Raw genomic sequence first — 14284 nt, 5'->3', positions numbered from 1 at the left:
CTCTTGAGTCAGATATCATGTCCGGTAGCTTAGACTTTATCAACATTAGACATAATAGATGGAACTGTAAGGAACAATACATAAGTGGTTCACAAGTAGATTTTGCACTTAAGCCACGGCATTGCTATGCACTTCTCTGACAGAATTACAAGTCCTTTGCACAAGGTATGAAGGGCACACACAGGAGCATTAAAGGAAGAAGGCTTCTCCCTTGGAATACAAAGAGTGCAGTTACTAGACACAGGCTTCACATGTACAACTGCATGGCTGACATTGGCACCATTGTAAGTAGAGATTGATTTCTGTAGAACATCTCCCTTCTGAGGAGCGGCCCTGTCAGTCATTTCAGAATGAGAACCAGTCACATTCTCCCTCCTACACAATGCTCATTACCGCTTGGTGTTGGCTTGTCTCTTGTTGCTGTTTCTTCTTTCAAGTTTTAATGAAAACCACACATTCATTTTTGGGCCACTTAGCTTTTCAGAAGGAGTCACATTTTAAAACGACATTTAACACAGACCCTAGATGAGTGACTTGAAACCCAACCCGAATTGGACATATAAGTCATTCAATATCAAGAGATGTCCTCATGTTGCAATTTTAACATGAACTGGACACCAGACTTGACAGAAAACATATCAAACTGTCATGAAGGACCATTTGAAATCGCAGTGGTGGAGCAAAACAGCAAAAGATTACAAATGCCCATTGACCTCTTACTGAAAATACACACAAAAGCCAAGACTGCTTTATGTGAATGCCATTGCTTTTTATAAACAAGGGAGGAGGACGCCTAGGTGATCATGCCAGAGACTGTCCTCTCTGCTGCAGTTTGTAGAAATGAGCCTCCTTCAAGATCTGGTTAATGTGGGAGTAAGGACCTTGGTCTTGGCCCAATGCATAGTCCTCATGGTAGAACTCGGGGACTTCGCAGTTAAGTTCAGCATGGTCCGGGTTTAAGCTGCTCTTTGGAACACTTTCTCTGTTGGGGTTATTGATGCTGCTGTGGATCTTTTCATTATCACTGCTTGACGACTGGAAGGAGAAAGACAGAAGGAGGATGGCTATTATGATACTGTCATCATTTCCTGGTCAGCTTGAAGAATACTGGCATCACACTCTACAAAAGACTTCACAGTCTATAAAGTGCAATCACTTGGTTAGTTCATTCCTTTCTCACAGCAGCACTATAGCTCAAGCTGGTGGTAATGGTACCCATTTGACAGAACAGGAAAGAGATGTCCCACAGGCCCAAAGGTCAGTCTCTGGGAATGTCAGGGAGAGGGTTCAAACACAGGCTTTCTCACTCCAAATGCATCCACATATCCTCTGGTCCTGTTTGTACCATGCATTCCAATTACCTGCACCAGGGAAGTGTGATCCCAACCTCCAGGAGAAAGCAGCAATCAATGCTGCAGACTGAGATAGGGATTTGATGAAACAACTAAGATGGAATGCAGGTCCATGTTCCAATGTGGCAAAGAAATGATGGGGAAAGCTCCATTTATATATATATATATATATATATATATATATATATATATATACACATGCACAGGTACACACACAAATAACAGGATCTTTCCGTACCTGTCCTCAAGAGTGGATATAAGTATTCCTCCTATAGTAATTCAAGGCTCCACTCATATCTCCAAATGCCTTTGATAGTTTTAAATGACAGCTGTAGGCCAACGCTCAGCATTTCTAATGACTAACACCCCTTGGTCTCCTGTTTGTGGTTCAGTGTGCTTTCTATACTGTGTGTTTGCTCTTAATATTGTCTTTCACAGAAATAACTTCACTCTGTCATAATAGTGAGACTATTTGTGATTCTCCCACAAAATGTCTTATTTTGTAATCATGTAGACTCGCGATGCGACACAGTGGTAAAGTGCTTTCTTCACATGCATGGGACCTTGGGTTACAATACCTTAGGTATAGGAATACTCATGGACTTCTTGCCTTTAATTTTAAGACTTTCAAAAGAGGAGTAGGTGATCACAGTGACCCTTACCTAAGTAGAATTGGTGAACAATATTGGTATTGAATGCCTTATTAGGCCATTTTTCATCTTAGTAGCTCTGAGAATGACAGAAACCAAGATTTGTCGTCATTCTCAGGTCATGTGGATCTCCTCATCTCACTACATCACCCACAGGTAGCCAATGGCAGTATATGTGCACTGAGATTCGTGCATTCAAAGACTGTGAGACACACAGAAGGAAAATGATTCTGTGTGTGACTGTTAAATAGCTTTCCATGGATTTAAGGGCTGTGCTTGTGAAAGAGGTCTCAGAGGAACCCAGACAAACTATACCCCTTAAAGGCATCCAGTGTAAAAATCTAGATGTAGCAATTTTACTGTATGTTTGGCTTATAAACACTCAAATGCCATGTAACCTATCACATTGATTAAAATCACAGTACACACTCTGGTTTCCCTTTTCTGTCTGTCTGTCTCTTTCTTTCTTTCTTTCTTTCTTTCTTTCTTTCTTTCTTTCTTTCTCTCTTTCTTTCTTTCTTTCTTAATTCTTTTTTCTGCTGGACTATATTCTGAACAATATGGCAAGTAGGGGAACCATCAGAAACGGGAGCATATTTGGTTTAAACACTTGTGACATGAAGATTATAGTATCATATGAAGAGGGATTTAGTACATTAAGGGGCTGAGGATATGGTGACATGGGTAGAGAGCTCACATAGCACACAGGAAATACTGGGTTGAAGCCCAGTTTAGCACACCAGGTGCTGAGAAGAACTGGTGTAGAACCAGGTGGAGTTTGGAGGATCAGAATGTCAAGGTTATGATCATCTTGAGCAAAATAGTCATGTTGAGGTGAACTTTATCCACCTGAGACCCTGCCTATGAGAACTTAAAGAAAAACTCACAGCCCTGAATGGAATTCTTCAGAGCTATTTTGAAGAAAACAAAAGATGAGCAGCCTCTCATTTCTAGTTGACATATAATTTTTACCTCAGTTGCATACAGGCATAATTATTACAATAATGGTCATTGATGGGTTTTACAACTTCAGTGTCTCAAATATTAACAGTCAAAAATCACTAAACACTTTTTACAAGGGAGGAAACTGGCAGGTTATATTAGCATATGCCTGTTACACCAGCACTTGGGAAGCTGAGCTAGCAGGATCTTGAGGCCAGTCTAGATTATATAGTGAGTTCCAGGCAAACCCTAGATGTGTATAGAAACCTGCCAAAACAGAGAGCCAGACAGGTAGTCAGGCAGGTAGAGAAAGAAGGCCGAAATAAATCTAATTAATAAATACTACTTCTATTAATTAAACAGAGTATTAAGGCCCATTTTTGGTAACAAGGAGGGTACAACTGTGTTTTTGCCAATATAGAATGATGTTCCTAGTTTCTTTTTTTTTCTGGTTTTTCAAGACAGGGTTTCTCTGTGTAGTTTTGGTGCCTGTCCTGGAGCTCGCTCTGTAGCCCAGGCTGGCCTCGAACACACAGAGCTCCGCCTTCCTCTGCCGCCCAAGTGCTGGGATTAAAGGCATGCACAACCACCGCCCGGCTGTTCCTGATTTCTTATTGGATGTCTATTTTTCAATTTTTTGAAAACTTTGAAGGGTAACTAATAAATGTCAACACTAATAATTGGTTGGAAACACACTAATGTTGTCTTTGTTACTTTCTATTGTTGTGAAGACACCATGACAAGGTGGCTTACAGAAGCGCTATTGGAGACCTACAGTTTCAGAGGGTAGTTAGAGTCTGTGACCACCATGGAGGCTGCATGGCAGCAGGAAGGCAGGCATGGGCTGGAACAGTTGTTGAGAACTTAAAACTGGACACACAAACATGAAGCACGAGGTGTGGGGGAGCACACCTGGAATGGCATGGAATGGGGGTTTGAAACCTCAAAGCCCACCCTCATAGCGACACACCTCCTCCAACAAGGCCACACCTCCTAATCCTTCCCAAACGGATTTAGCTACTGAGGATCAAGCATTTATATATATGAGCTATTGGAGCCTTTCTTCCTCAAACTACCACACTCTTAGACAGCTTGAGACAGGAAACCATTATTTCTATGTTTGGGATATCTTTGCTTTCCATCTCATCTATAGCAAGAGGTTTATAGACAAAGATTCACTTTGTAAGTAACTCAATCACGCAATGCTACCACACTGCCAGTGAAATTCTAAGTGAGACTCAGTTCCTCCTGACTTCCAACAAGAGATTAGAGAAATGAAGTGTAGTGCTGGAGAAGAGACCTTGGGAAGAGTGCTCAGTGTGCTCCACTGTGGCGAAGACAGACTAACCTCCCACTCCCCAACAGTGCTTTCTCCATCCACAGTGGCTAGTCATCTAATCAAGAGTCCTCCCACTTACAAAGCCTGGACAATGTAACAGTCCTGCTGTGAGAATGACCTTGAGCAGGAATCTTTGAATTAAGAAATAGTTATGATGCAGGACCAACTGGGAATTGGTTTACAGCTTGATCGGCTTTTTGACAGCCCAAACTGCTCTTCATAGCAGAAATATTTTCACCTTCCTCCACCTCAGTTTCAGAGGGGAGTTCTCTTCCCAGAACATAAAAGACCTGAAATGCTTCAAGACTGTCCAAAATTTTATTGACACATGAATGCTTCTTAGCATGTACTGACTGGTCCCAGAAATGACTCTTCAGAACACCCATTCAAGAAGGAAACCCAATCCTTTAGGAAAAAAAGATTTATTGGCTGGGTTGTAGTGGCACATGCCTTTAATTCCAGCACCTGAGGCATGAGGAAGTTGAATTTCTGTGAGTTCAAGGCAAGATTGGACTACAGAATGAGTTTCAGGACAGCCAGGCCTACACAAAAACCCTGTCTTGAAAACAAACAAACAAACAAACAAAAACGATTGATTGATTTATGTGTTCGTGAGTATATGCTATGTGCACCATGAGTACTTAGATGCCTGTACAGGTCAGAACAGGGGGATGCAAGCCCTCCAACTGGAGTTACACGTGGAAGGAAACCCCTCAGTATGGATGTCCATGTCCTCTGAAAGAGAGGCTACTGTTCCCAACTGCTCAGCCATCTCTTCAGCCACACAAAGCCCACTCTGGTTTATCTGCACTCTCCACATAGGTTAGCACTTGTTTTGGGCACGCCCTTGCAGGTCCACACACTTTGTAAAATAAAAGTTTATTTAATAAGAATCTGGGGAAGAACACCTCACCATTTAAAGATTCCAGGTGTGCTAAACAATGATGATGTGGCCCAGGTGCATGTGCATGGGCAAGGTTATACTTTGTTCAAGGCCTTAATAAAGTCTGCATGTTTGCCTCAGAGCCAAAGAAGCTGTGTGGCCAGCAGAGAACAGGTAGAGCTCTATTTGAGGACAGGACAGAGAATCATCTGTGGTGCTTTTTTCTCAGTAGACTCAGAGCCATACTCACTTGGGCTGCACTTGTGAGAGAATGCCTGGGTAGGCACATGCCCTTGGGATGCCCAATCTACCCAAACACATGCTTGTGTATTTACTAATGGAGCAGGAATCTCATCCTGTCACCAGAGGCCCCTGAGCTGGAACTGACCGGAAAGCCTCCTCCCTGAGGACTAGCTATCATGGCTGACTACCTTTGTTGAGTACAAGCTTGCACAAGAGGGATGCATCCAGCAGTCCTACCCAGCTATGAAGCCTGTGAACCACAACAACCAACACGGTCAGATAACCCTAAGGGTGCGATAGTGGCACAAACATCAGTGGTAACCTGCAGACCCTTAATCAGCCTTCAGCCCTGATCAGTAGGAGGGAAATCGTACCTGGTACAGGAACCCTAGCCAACTATCCAAAGGGTAGAAGTAGTAATGGAATCTGGAGAACCAGTAACTGCCACTTTACCAAGACAGTGTATTCCCTAACTAAATTCCAAATATTTACCTTATACCCACAGAGAAGTGTGGTCTCCATGCATCATCATGGAAATTTCCTTTTGCAACAGACAGAACCATTAAAGAAAAACACAACTAATGTAAATGCAGAATTGTGGAGCCACCTCACAACGGACACGAGGGAAATAGTGGAAGAGGGGCAGAGAGATTGTTAGAACGGAGAATCATGGAGTTTACAGTGAGACTGTCTTCTAGGAATGACAGAACTGCACCCATAAAGTCTCACCACCAAGAGGGCCTAAGCATGAACAGAAGAACAACCGTGACAGACATGCCCAAGTGGACAGGGAAGGCCTGAGTCACTGAATGTTTCAAAAACAAAACAAAAGGAAACAAAAATAAAACCTATAGGCAACTAAGGGGACAGTGAGAAAAAGAGCACACCATCTGCTTATCCAATACCAAATGCTCAGTCCAGAAGACATGCATAAAAGTAAGGTTAATACTGACTTTAAGAAAGATTATAGCCGGGCGTTGGTGGCGCACGCCTTTAATCCCAGCACTTGGGAGGCAGAGCCAGGCGGATCTCTGTGAGTTCGAGGCCAGCCTGGGCTACCAAGTGAGCTCCAGGAAAGGCGCAAAGCTACACAGAGAAACCCTGTCTCGAAAAACCAAAAAAAAAAAAAAAAAAAAAAAAAAAAAAAAAAAAAAAGAAAGATTATAGTGACTGTATTTTTCAGTCCCTGCGTGTGTGTGTGTGTGTGTGTATGTGTGTGTGTGTGTGTGTGTGTGTGTGTGTGTGTGTGTGTGTGTGTATGTGTGAGTATAATCACATTAAAGAAAGAGAGGCCAAAAATTTGACAGTGAGCAAGAAGGAGGGGTGTATGAATGAGTCTCAGGGGACAAAGGGAAGGGGAGATGATATAATTATATTATGATCTGAAAGAATAAAATAAATGACTGAAGGAAAGGATGAAAGGCACCTGCACCAGCCAGTGTAGGACAGGTGAATATTAACAGGCAGAACAAGAGCTCAGGAGTGTGAGGAAGATTTTGAGAGGCAGACACATGATGATAAGATGAGGGTGTATGGCCCCTACAGAATTTCTCCAGCTGTAGAAAGCACAAGAGCCGTCATGGCAAGAACATGTGGAGGCCTGGGCTTTCATGCTGAGAACTCCATTGAGCTGAACAGACAGATATTCTAATGGACGGATGGGAAAGGAGGACAAAGAACATGGAGGCCACCTACACAGTTTTGCTAAGTATCCCCAAACAGGCTGTGCTCATCTTGATGATGTTGGCAGAAACACATGGAACATGCACTGGTACCCCGAGAGTGGAGGAGGAAAGAGTCGCTGAGAGCTCTGTACATACACACAAGGACATCCCAGCCACTGCAGAGGACTCCTGGCCGGGTAAACATACATTCCTGGGACTGAGTTTAGAAGGCTCCCCAGGTTGAGTTCTCCAGTGTAATCAATGGCCAAGGAAGGGGCAGCTGCAGAAAGTAGGGTGCAGTGAGCAGCTCTAGAAAAGGAACCGCCAGACAGATGGTGGCAGGGATGCAGACAGCAGCTTAGAATCACAGGAGAGAAGGAAGACAGCACCTGGAAGAAGGATGGCAGGTCTCCAGGCTCCACAGGAGGTGGAAAGAGACCTTCAATTGGCTAATGATACAAATGACGGGAAAATGGAAACGGAAGCCATAGGAACAATGTGATCATGGAACAGCATCACAAACACTAAATGGAAACCCACGTGTATTCATGATATAGAACTGGATAATGCTTCCTAAGTGAAAAGCAAGTGAATCCAAGATCTTTCTACCTTCAATCTCAGCTCTCTGTGCAATTCCATTCCTGTATACCTGAGAGACATTTGTTTCTGAACCCCAAAGTGTAACAGGTACATGGGGGTTCTGATATTTTGACTGCTATTGGATGGGGGAGTCCAGAGTAGAGTTGCAGGCAGAGATTATAGGTGAAGATGATCAAGAAATCTCATTTCAAAGAATACAGAAGGGTATTAAAAAGAGATTCTCCTCTCAGGTGGTTCCATGTCTTGTGAGGCTGGCAGTTAAAATAACCAGCATGGACCACAAACTGCTAACACCAGAAAGAAATGTAAGAGGCTACCAAACATTCCAGCAGACAGCCTAACTCACCCTGCATAAAACAGTGGTGTCACTAAGAGCTGTAGTCCCAACAGTTGGGGAAAATCAAGGATGCTCAGAAGTCTAACCAGAATAGGTGAGAGGCCCTTAATGTATTTTTCCCATTTGTCTTACTGCTGTTTAATTGGAACTTGAGCATTAGTTCCCATGTGATCAATAGCAGAGCGAAGGTCTGGCATCTGTACTAGTGACCCACAGCTACCCCACACTGTCCATTTCTTCTTTTACTCAGCCATCAGGAAAACACTGTGAAGCCATTGTTCTTTATCAGGAAGACAGACATGTACCAAAGCTTTCTGTCTTAGGTTTGCACTACCATGTCTCATATCTTTGTTCCAGGGAGCAGATTTACACATGGAGGTCTAAGGATGCTAACCTTGGAAACAAAGGCCAGTATTCATATTTAGGTGACCATATGCAACAGAAAACTCAGTGGGTCAAGAACACTCCTTGCTTGACTAGGGTAGGTCTGGGTACATTTTATCCAAAACCTACCTGTGTTTGTGTCCCAGAGGAAAGCACCTGTTGATAGGCCTTTTATCTCTTGTTCGGGAAAGGAAAAATTGAGCCATACTTACTCATTACCTGATGAGACTTGTCCAGCAACCATTTATAGTGCTCCCTCCTCACTAAGTTATGCTTCCATTCAAACCATGCTGCATTACCAATTACTGGTTGTTAAAGTGAAGTCTGTTGAAGTTGAAATGCCAGCTCTTCAGCACAAGCACCACTAATGCTTTCCCAAATCCCTTCCCACAACCCCCACTTGGCTCTTAGGTTTTTCAGGGAGAAAGCAAGAAAGCACTGTAGCTAGTAGCATGCCTCTCTGTTCTTGCAGTTAATTTCTATCCTAACTGCAGAAGGGGTTCGATTCTCCCTCCTCATTTGCAAGGTGAAGGAATTTCTGGAACCCCATTCCTCCTGGTTGTGCCTAGGAAAGCTTCTCTGCCAGCCCTGTCTCTGTTCTGATGCACAGTAAAATCAGGCTTATGTCAATACTTAAAATCCTGCTCTACCTCAAAGCCATTGCAGCCAAGGAGAAGACTTTCCCGAGGACATCTGGGAGGGTTCTCTTGCCTCATGGAGATGGAAATGAACACCAGAGAGTGGGCAATAAGTCAAGTGGAGAAGCTGGGTGGCCATAGTTCCTACCTCTATAGCATGCGGGTCCTGGAAGGCCTGGTCCTTCTTATTCCTCTTCGAATGACGGGGAAGGTGGGTGTCTTCCTCCTTGTCATCTCTTCTCCTTTTCCTGAAAAGAGTTTTAAAGGGAGAGGAACATCTGTCATCATTCAGCAACTGATCTCTCAGGTGCTTAACCTTCAGCCCCATGCTGATACCCAAATCCGCAGCCTTGTGTGGGGATCCACCAGTCAGAGCTGCTCTGATGGATTCAGATTCTGCAGGCAGATGGCACTAGGCAGTGGAGGAAACATGTCCAACAGGAATTCTATGTATACCAAAAGCCCAAGTTCAAGTTCCCCAATCAGAATCTTAATGTGAACCACTGCTTGGGACCAAAAACACAAAGATGTTATGCTCAAATGTTGAAACTCTACCTGACCAGCCCCATTGTCCACTGAAATAACCGTTCCAGATTATATGGTTCTCAGCTCTGCCATAGGGCAGCTCTCAAGACAGGTGCGGCTTCTAGCGCCTATTTGCTCTTATGTCTCTTCAGCCAGTGGCTAGGCACAGACACTTCCTATGTACTGTCAGATTATTCCTGTTGCTATGGCGACAACTATTATGTCACTGGAGCTACTTCACTGCCATCACCACACTGTGGCTGATTGCTTCCCTGAAACTGTGTCTAGAAGTGTTTTAATATTTCATTCCCTTACATCTTCCTCCCATGCCCTCTTTCCACATATAATTAGTTTGTGGGATTTGACAGTATTATTCTTGAATATTCCTCATAAGTTATTATAGTGACATTCTAACATCAGCTATTTAATTAAAGATAACTTCTCTATGTTTTTTATGTCATGTATATGTCTCAGTTCACTAATTTTCCCTAGTCTATAATCTTGCTTTAGTGCCTGCAAGAACACTTCATGGACAGGTATCTCATTTACTTTAAAGATTTTTCAATTAAACATTGTTTAAAAAATTTAACCTGAAGTTGAGTGGTCGTGGCAGCACCCACTTTTGATCCCAGGACTTGGGAGGCAGAGCCACGTGGATCTCTCTGAGTTCAAATCCAACCTGCTATACAAAGCAAGATCCAGGACAGGCCCCAAAATTACCCTGAGAAACCCTGTCTCCAAAAAATAAAAAGAAAATAGTTAACCAGAATATAAAGTAGAAGTTATACCTAGACAAAGAAGTGTTTACACACATTTCGGGAAGAATCTATTGCCGGTTACACTTTCAAATTTTTCCTAACTTATCTCTTTCCATTGAATGAAATTAGAGTGGACAATTAACTAAATCATAGAAACACTCAGGCTTGTTGCACTTGTGATTTTTTTTTTTTTTTTTTTTTTTGGTTTTTCGAGACAGGGTTTTTCTTTGTGTAGCTTTGCGCCTTTCCTGGGACTCACTTGGTAGCCCAGGCTGGCCTCGAACTCACAGAGATCCGCCTGGCTCTGCCTCCCGAGTACTGGGATTAAAGGCGTGCGCCACCACCGCCCGGCGCACTTGTGATTTAATGTAAAAATTTCTTTAACAAAATTCCTTCACATGGTGAAAAATTATAAAATATTGCATCTCTAAATCAAATGATATCATCATGGTACAGATGCTATATGAATAAAATTATTCAGATTTGTATATACTTTTAATTTGTAAAAAAAAAAATAATGTAGCCTGTGAGTGTCTTTCCTGAGGTATTTGTACAAAGCAGACTCATTTTATATAGTTTTAGCTGCATATGGAAAATGAAAGACTTGTGCAATCTGTTGAATTCTTCAGTCATAAGCTTTCATGTGCAGGGATCATGTCCACAATCATAAGAATATGTTCCTAAATTAATGCATTCAATATAGTTAAAAAATTTAAAGTTACGTTTAAACATTTATATCTCTGTGCGTGTCTCTATGCAGATACATGTTATGGTCTATGTGTGGTAGTTGGGAGACAACTTGTTGTAGCTGGTCCTTTCCTAATTTCCCATGCAATCTGATTTGAAATAGACCATCAGGCTTGGTCTCAAGGGCCTTTAACCACTTTTATCATTCAATAATTTCATTCATGCACATGATTTTCTCTGATCAGATCTACCATAAATTTGTCTTCTGTCCCCCCTGCCACCTTCCCATCCCAGCTTCATGTACTTTGTAGCATCCTCCTGAGACCATGGAATGGTGCCTGTATGTGCACGGCTTTAAGAGCTTCTACTGGAGCAGGGGTCTCCTCTCAGGAACCAAATCCCTAACAAAACTGGATTCCTCCCCAATAATTGTCTACTGCTGATAGCTCCTCAGCTAGGGATGTGAACTCAGGAACTGCGTCCTAATCCACGCTGAGATTTTTCCCGGATTGATCTCTTGTGAATGTGTTGTGCACATGGTCACATCTGCCTTTGAATTCACGTGGGCCACAGTTCTGTCGTGTTGAGCAAATGAATTTTCCCTGAAAATGACCACCTCTGACTTTTACAATCTTTCTTTCCCTTCTTCTCTGATGGTCCTTGATACTTGGAAGGGACAGATTCATGGTTTAGATATCCCATTTGTGGAGAGCATCCCAAGTCTCTTATTCTTTCAAGTTGACCATTGAAGGTTTTGGTGTTAATTATTATCAACTGCAAAAAGAGGCTTTCATATGACTGTTAAGAGATGAAGTAATGTATGGATGTAAAAAAAAATTAAGAGGGAAGTTCAATATTATTTCCATTAAGCAAAGTAATAGAACTAAATTCTATTTATGGTGAAACAATTTAGAGACTTTTGGCTGCCAGTACTTTGGTTGGAGGATTATTCCTCAAGGATTTCATCCCCAGTGTCTGTAGGACAATCGAGTCATTATAATCCCTGATTTTCAGCAGCAGCAGAGAGGACCAGACTAGGGAGCACTCCACATCCCAAGATTTACATTTCTTCCTTAGGATGCTCGGTTCCTTGAGGCTAACAACTGGGCTGTAGGGCCCAAAGTGTTGGGATCCTTGGCCCCTAAGAGGGGTTATTGTCAGAGGTCCAAAACCTAGACTCTCAAGACCTCTGGCCCTCCCAGACTCCTGGAACTTTTCCAGGGAGGTGGATCCCACCCTTTTCCATCTCTGGCTCCTCACAGCCTTCTGTCTTTCTTCAGCATCAGTGCTCTGGCTCCTCTTTCCTTCTGTTATCCCTTGTTGCATTCTCTCCTTCTGCTCCCCATCCTTTCTGCTCCAGCCTGTCTGTCCCAAGAACTCTTCCACTGCCCCCTTGCTGCCACTGGTGCTACCACAAGGGCTGCTGCCTCTGCAGGGACAGCAGAGGCTGCTTCTAGGAGTCTGCTGTCTCAGCTGCCCTCTCCTGTTCAAGCTACCAGCTTAGCCCAGGGGGACATGAAAAACAAAACTCCAGACACCAAATTGGCAGAAAGGACGGCAAGGGACGTTTTTATAACTGATCTAACATTACAGCAGCAGAGGGCAAGCTGACTCAGAAAGTGAATCATGCTGCCAGCTCATACAGCAAGAATGGGGGTGTGGCAAAAGGCTTTGCATCAGTAACTTCTCAACCCTTCATGCTGATGGAGTGTTGTGAACTGCACCCATGGCAGCCATCCCACTGGGCCACCAGGGCATCCCACTGCTGGCCTCTGGCCTGGGTGAAATGGCTGCAGAGCCTTCTGAGGTGTATACCCAGGGCTGTATATTTGCTTTTGATGCCAAAATGCAAACCCATACAAAACCTCTTCAAGCTGTTTGAGAACACCCTGGCAGGTAGAGCACCTTCTGGAGATGGTATGCACATGTCTTGGCACTGCAGTGTGCTCAATGCATCTGTGCACTGCTCCAAGCCACCAGGATACAACCAGGGCACTTTGGTCGGCTTCCAAATCAGAGCCGCTTAAGGCTGACAGGCACACACAGACAGACAGCCTGTGACAAAGTGCAGTGTGAGAGTCTGAGTCACAACATTCAAAGGAGATTTACAGTAGAGTGAAGGGAAGCTCCAGATAGCACTAACAGTTCCAGCATTTAACAGCACTGAAAATTATTTACCAGTGATAAGTGGGGCTTAATATCCCGGGCTGGAGTGAGAGGCGGGTCCCTCTGATCTGTCCCAGAAGGACAAGCATTACTTGGCATTTTAACCATAATTGATTAAAAGTAATTGGTGTGGGATGGTAGCAGTAAAGGACAGACGTTTTAACAGAAGACAGTAAGTGGGGTAGAGGAGGTCTAAAGCAACCTAAGATGTAAAAGGACATCTAAAGAGCAGTGGGAAATGCAGCAATCACTGTGCCTCCAATTATCTGTGATTTTTCCAGGTAGATCACAGATAATGCAAGCAAAGAGGTACTGTAGAAATCAGGCAGGGGTGTTTTTGTTCTATGGCAGTGAGCAAGACTTTAGACCACATGACAGAAATCCCAGGAGACAGGGTGGCAAGGAAGGCTTAGTGCACACATAAAATATTCACGCTGAAGCCAGATGTGGTGGTGCATGCATTTAATCCCAGCAGTCAGGTGGCAGAGGCATGTGGATCTCTGAGTTTGTGGCCAGCATGATCTACAGAGTGAGTTCCAGGACAGCCATAGCTACACAGAGAAATCCTTTCTCAAAATAGCAATCAGTCAAACTATCTGAACGAAAACAAGGAAACAAACATCCCCCCAAACATTCCAACTGAATTCCTTAGATCACCCACTTTAACACTGAGTCTTCTGAGATCCACAGTAGCCTCTCTATGCTTTTTGTATCAGGAGAACTGGCATAGCATCAGTTCTGCAAAGAACCTCCTTATGCTCCTTGCAGATGCCCATCACCACGCCCTCCAGAGGCTGATTATGGCTGGTCCATTGCTGAACTGTTGAAAGGTTCCCTATTGCTCTGGGTGATGCTCTCACCTCCCTTTGGCATAGCTGTGCCAGGACAGTTGGTGCCTTTAGATTCTTTACTGACCTTCAGCCTTCTTTGCCCCACATCGGCTAGTGGGTCCTTGGGCTATTTCTTTCAGTGGCTTCAATGTAAATGTGGAGGCATTGACCAACTTATACCATGATGATATCTTTAAAGAAGCTTACATACCTGTTCTGTCCCCTTTTTTCATTATTCCTATTACTCTCTTCCTTCGTTTACCATCACCATTTTTAAAATAACAGG

At 43.4% G+C, this 14284-nt stretch overlaps 1 protein-coding gene across 1 annotated transcript; it reads right to left on the bottom strand.

Moving 5' to 3' along the window:
* Positions 1-754: 754 nt before the first annotated feature.
* LOC114702860 (protein FAM104A-like) lies at positions 755-9729 on the bottom strand. The gene is made up of 3 exons (XM_028883437.2): positions 9588-9729; positions 9181-9280; positions 755-1035 (listed from the first exon to the last, which is right to left on the bottom strand). Exons 1-3 carry the CDS (start codon positions 9599-9601, stop codon positions 802-804), a joined length of 348 nt encoding a protein of 115 aa, XP_028739270.1. The 5' UTR covers positions 9602-9729; the 3' UTR covers positions 755-801.
* Positions 9730-14284: the final 4555 nt, after the last annotated feature.

Source organism: Peromyscus leucopus, chromosome X, assembly GCF_004664715.2.
Source record: "Peromyscus leucopus breed LL Stock chromosome X, UCI_PerLeu_2.1, whole genome shotgun sequence".
Classification (NCBI taxonomy): Eukaryota; Metazoa; Chordata; class Mammalia; order Rodentia; family Cricetidae; genus Peromyscus; species Peromyscus leucopus.
This window is presented reverse-complemented; position numbering and strand designations above follow the sequence as displayed.

Bases quoted from the DNA above. Each gene is read 5' to 3' on its own strand.
- LOC114702860 (XM_028883437.2), bottom strand. The intron at 1,036-9,180 runs GTAGGAACTATG...TTCTCCTTCCAG, and splicing joins AGGACCCGCATGCTATAGAG to TCGTCAAGCAGTGATAATGA.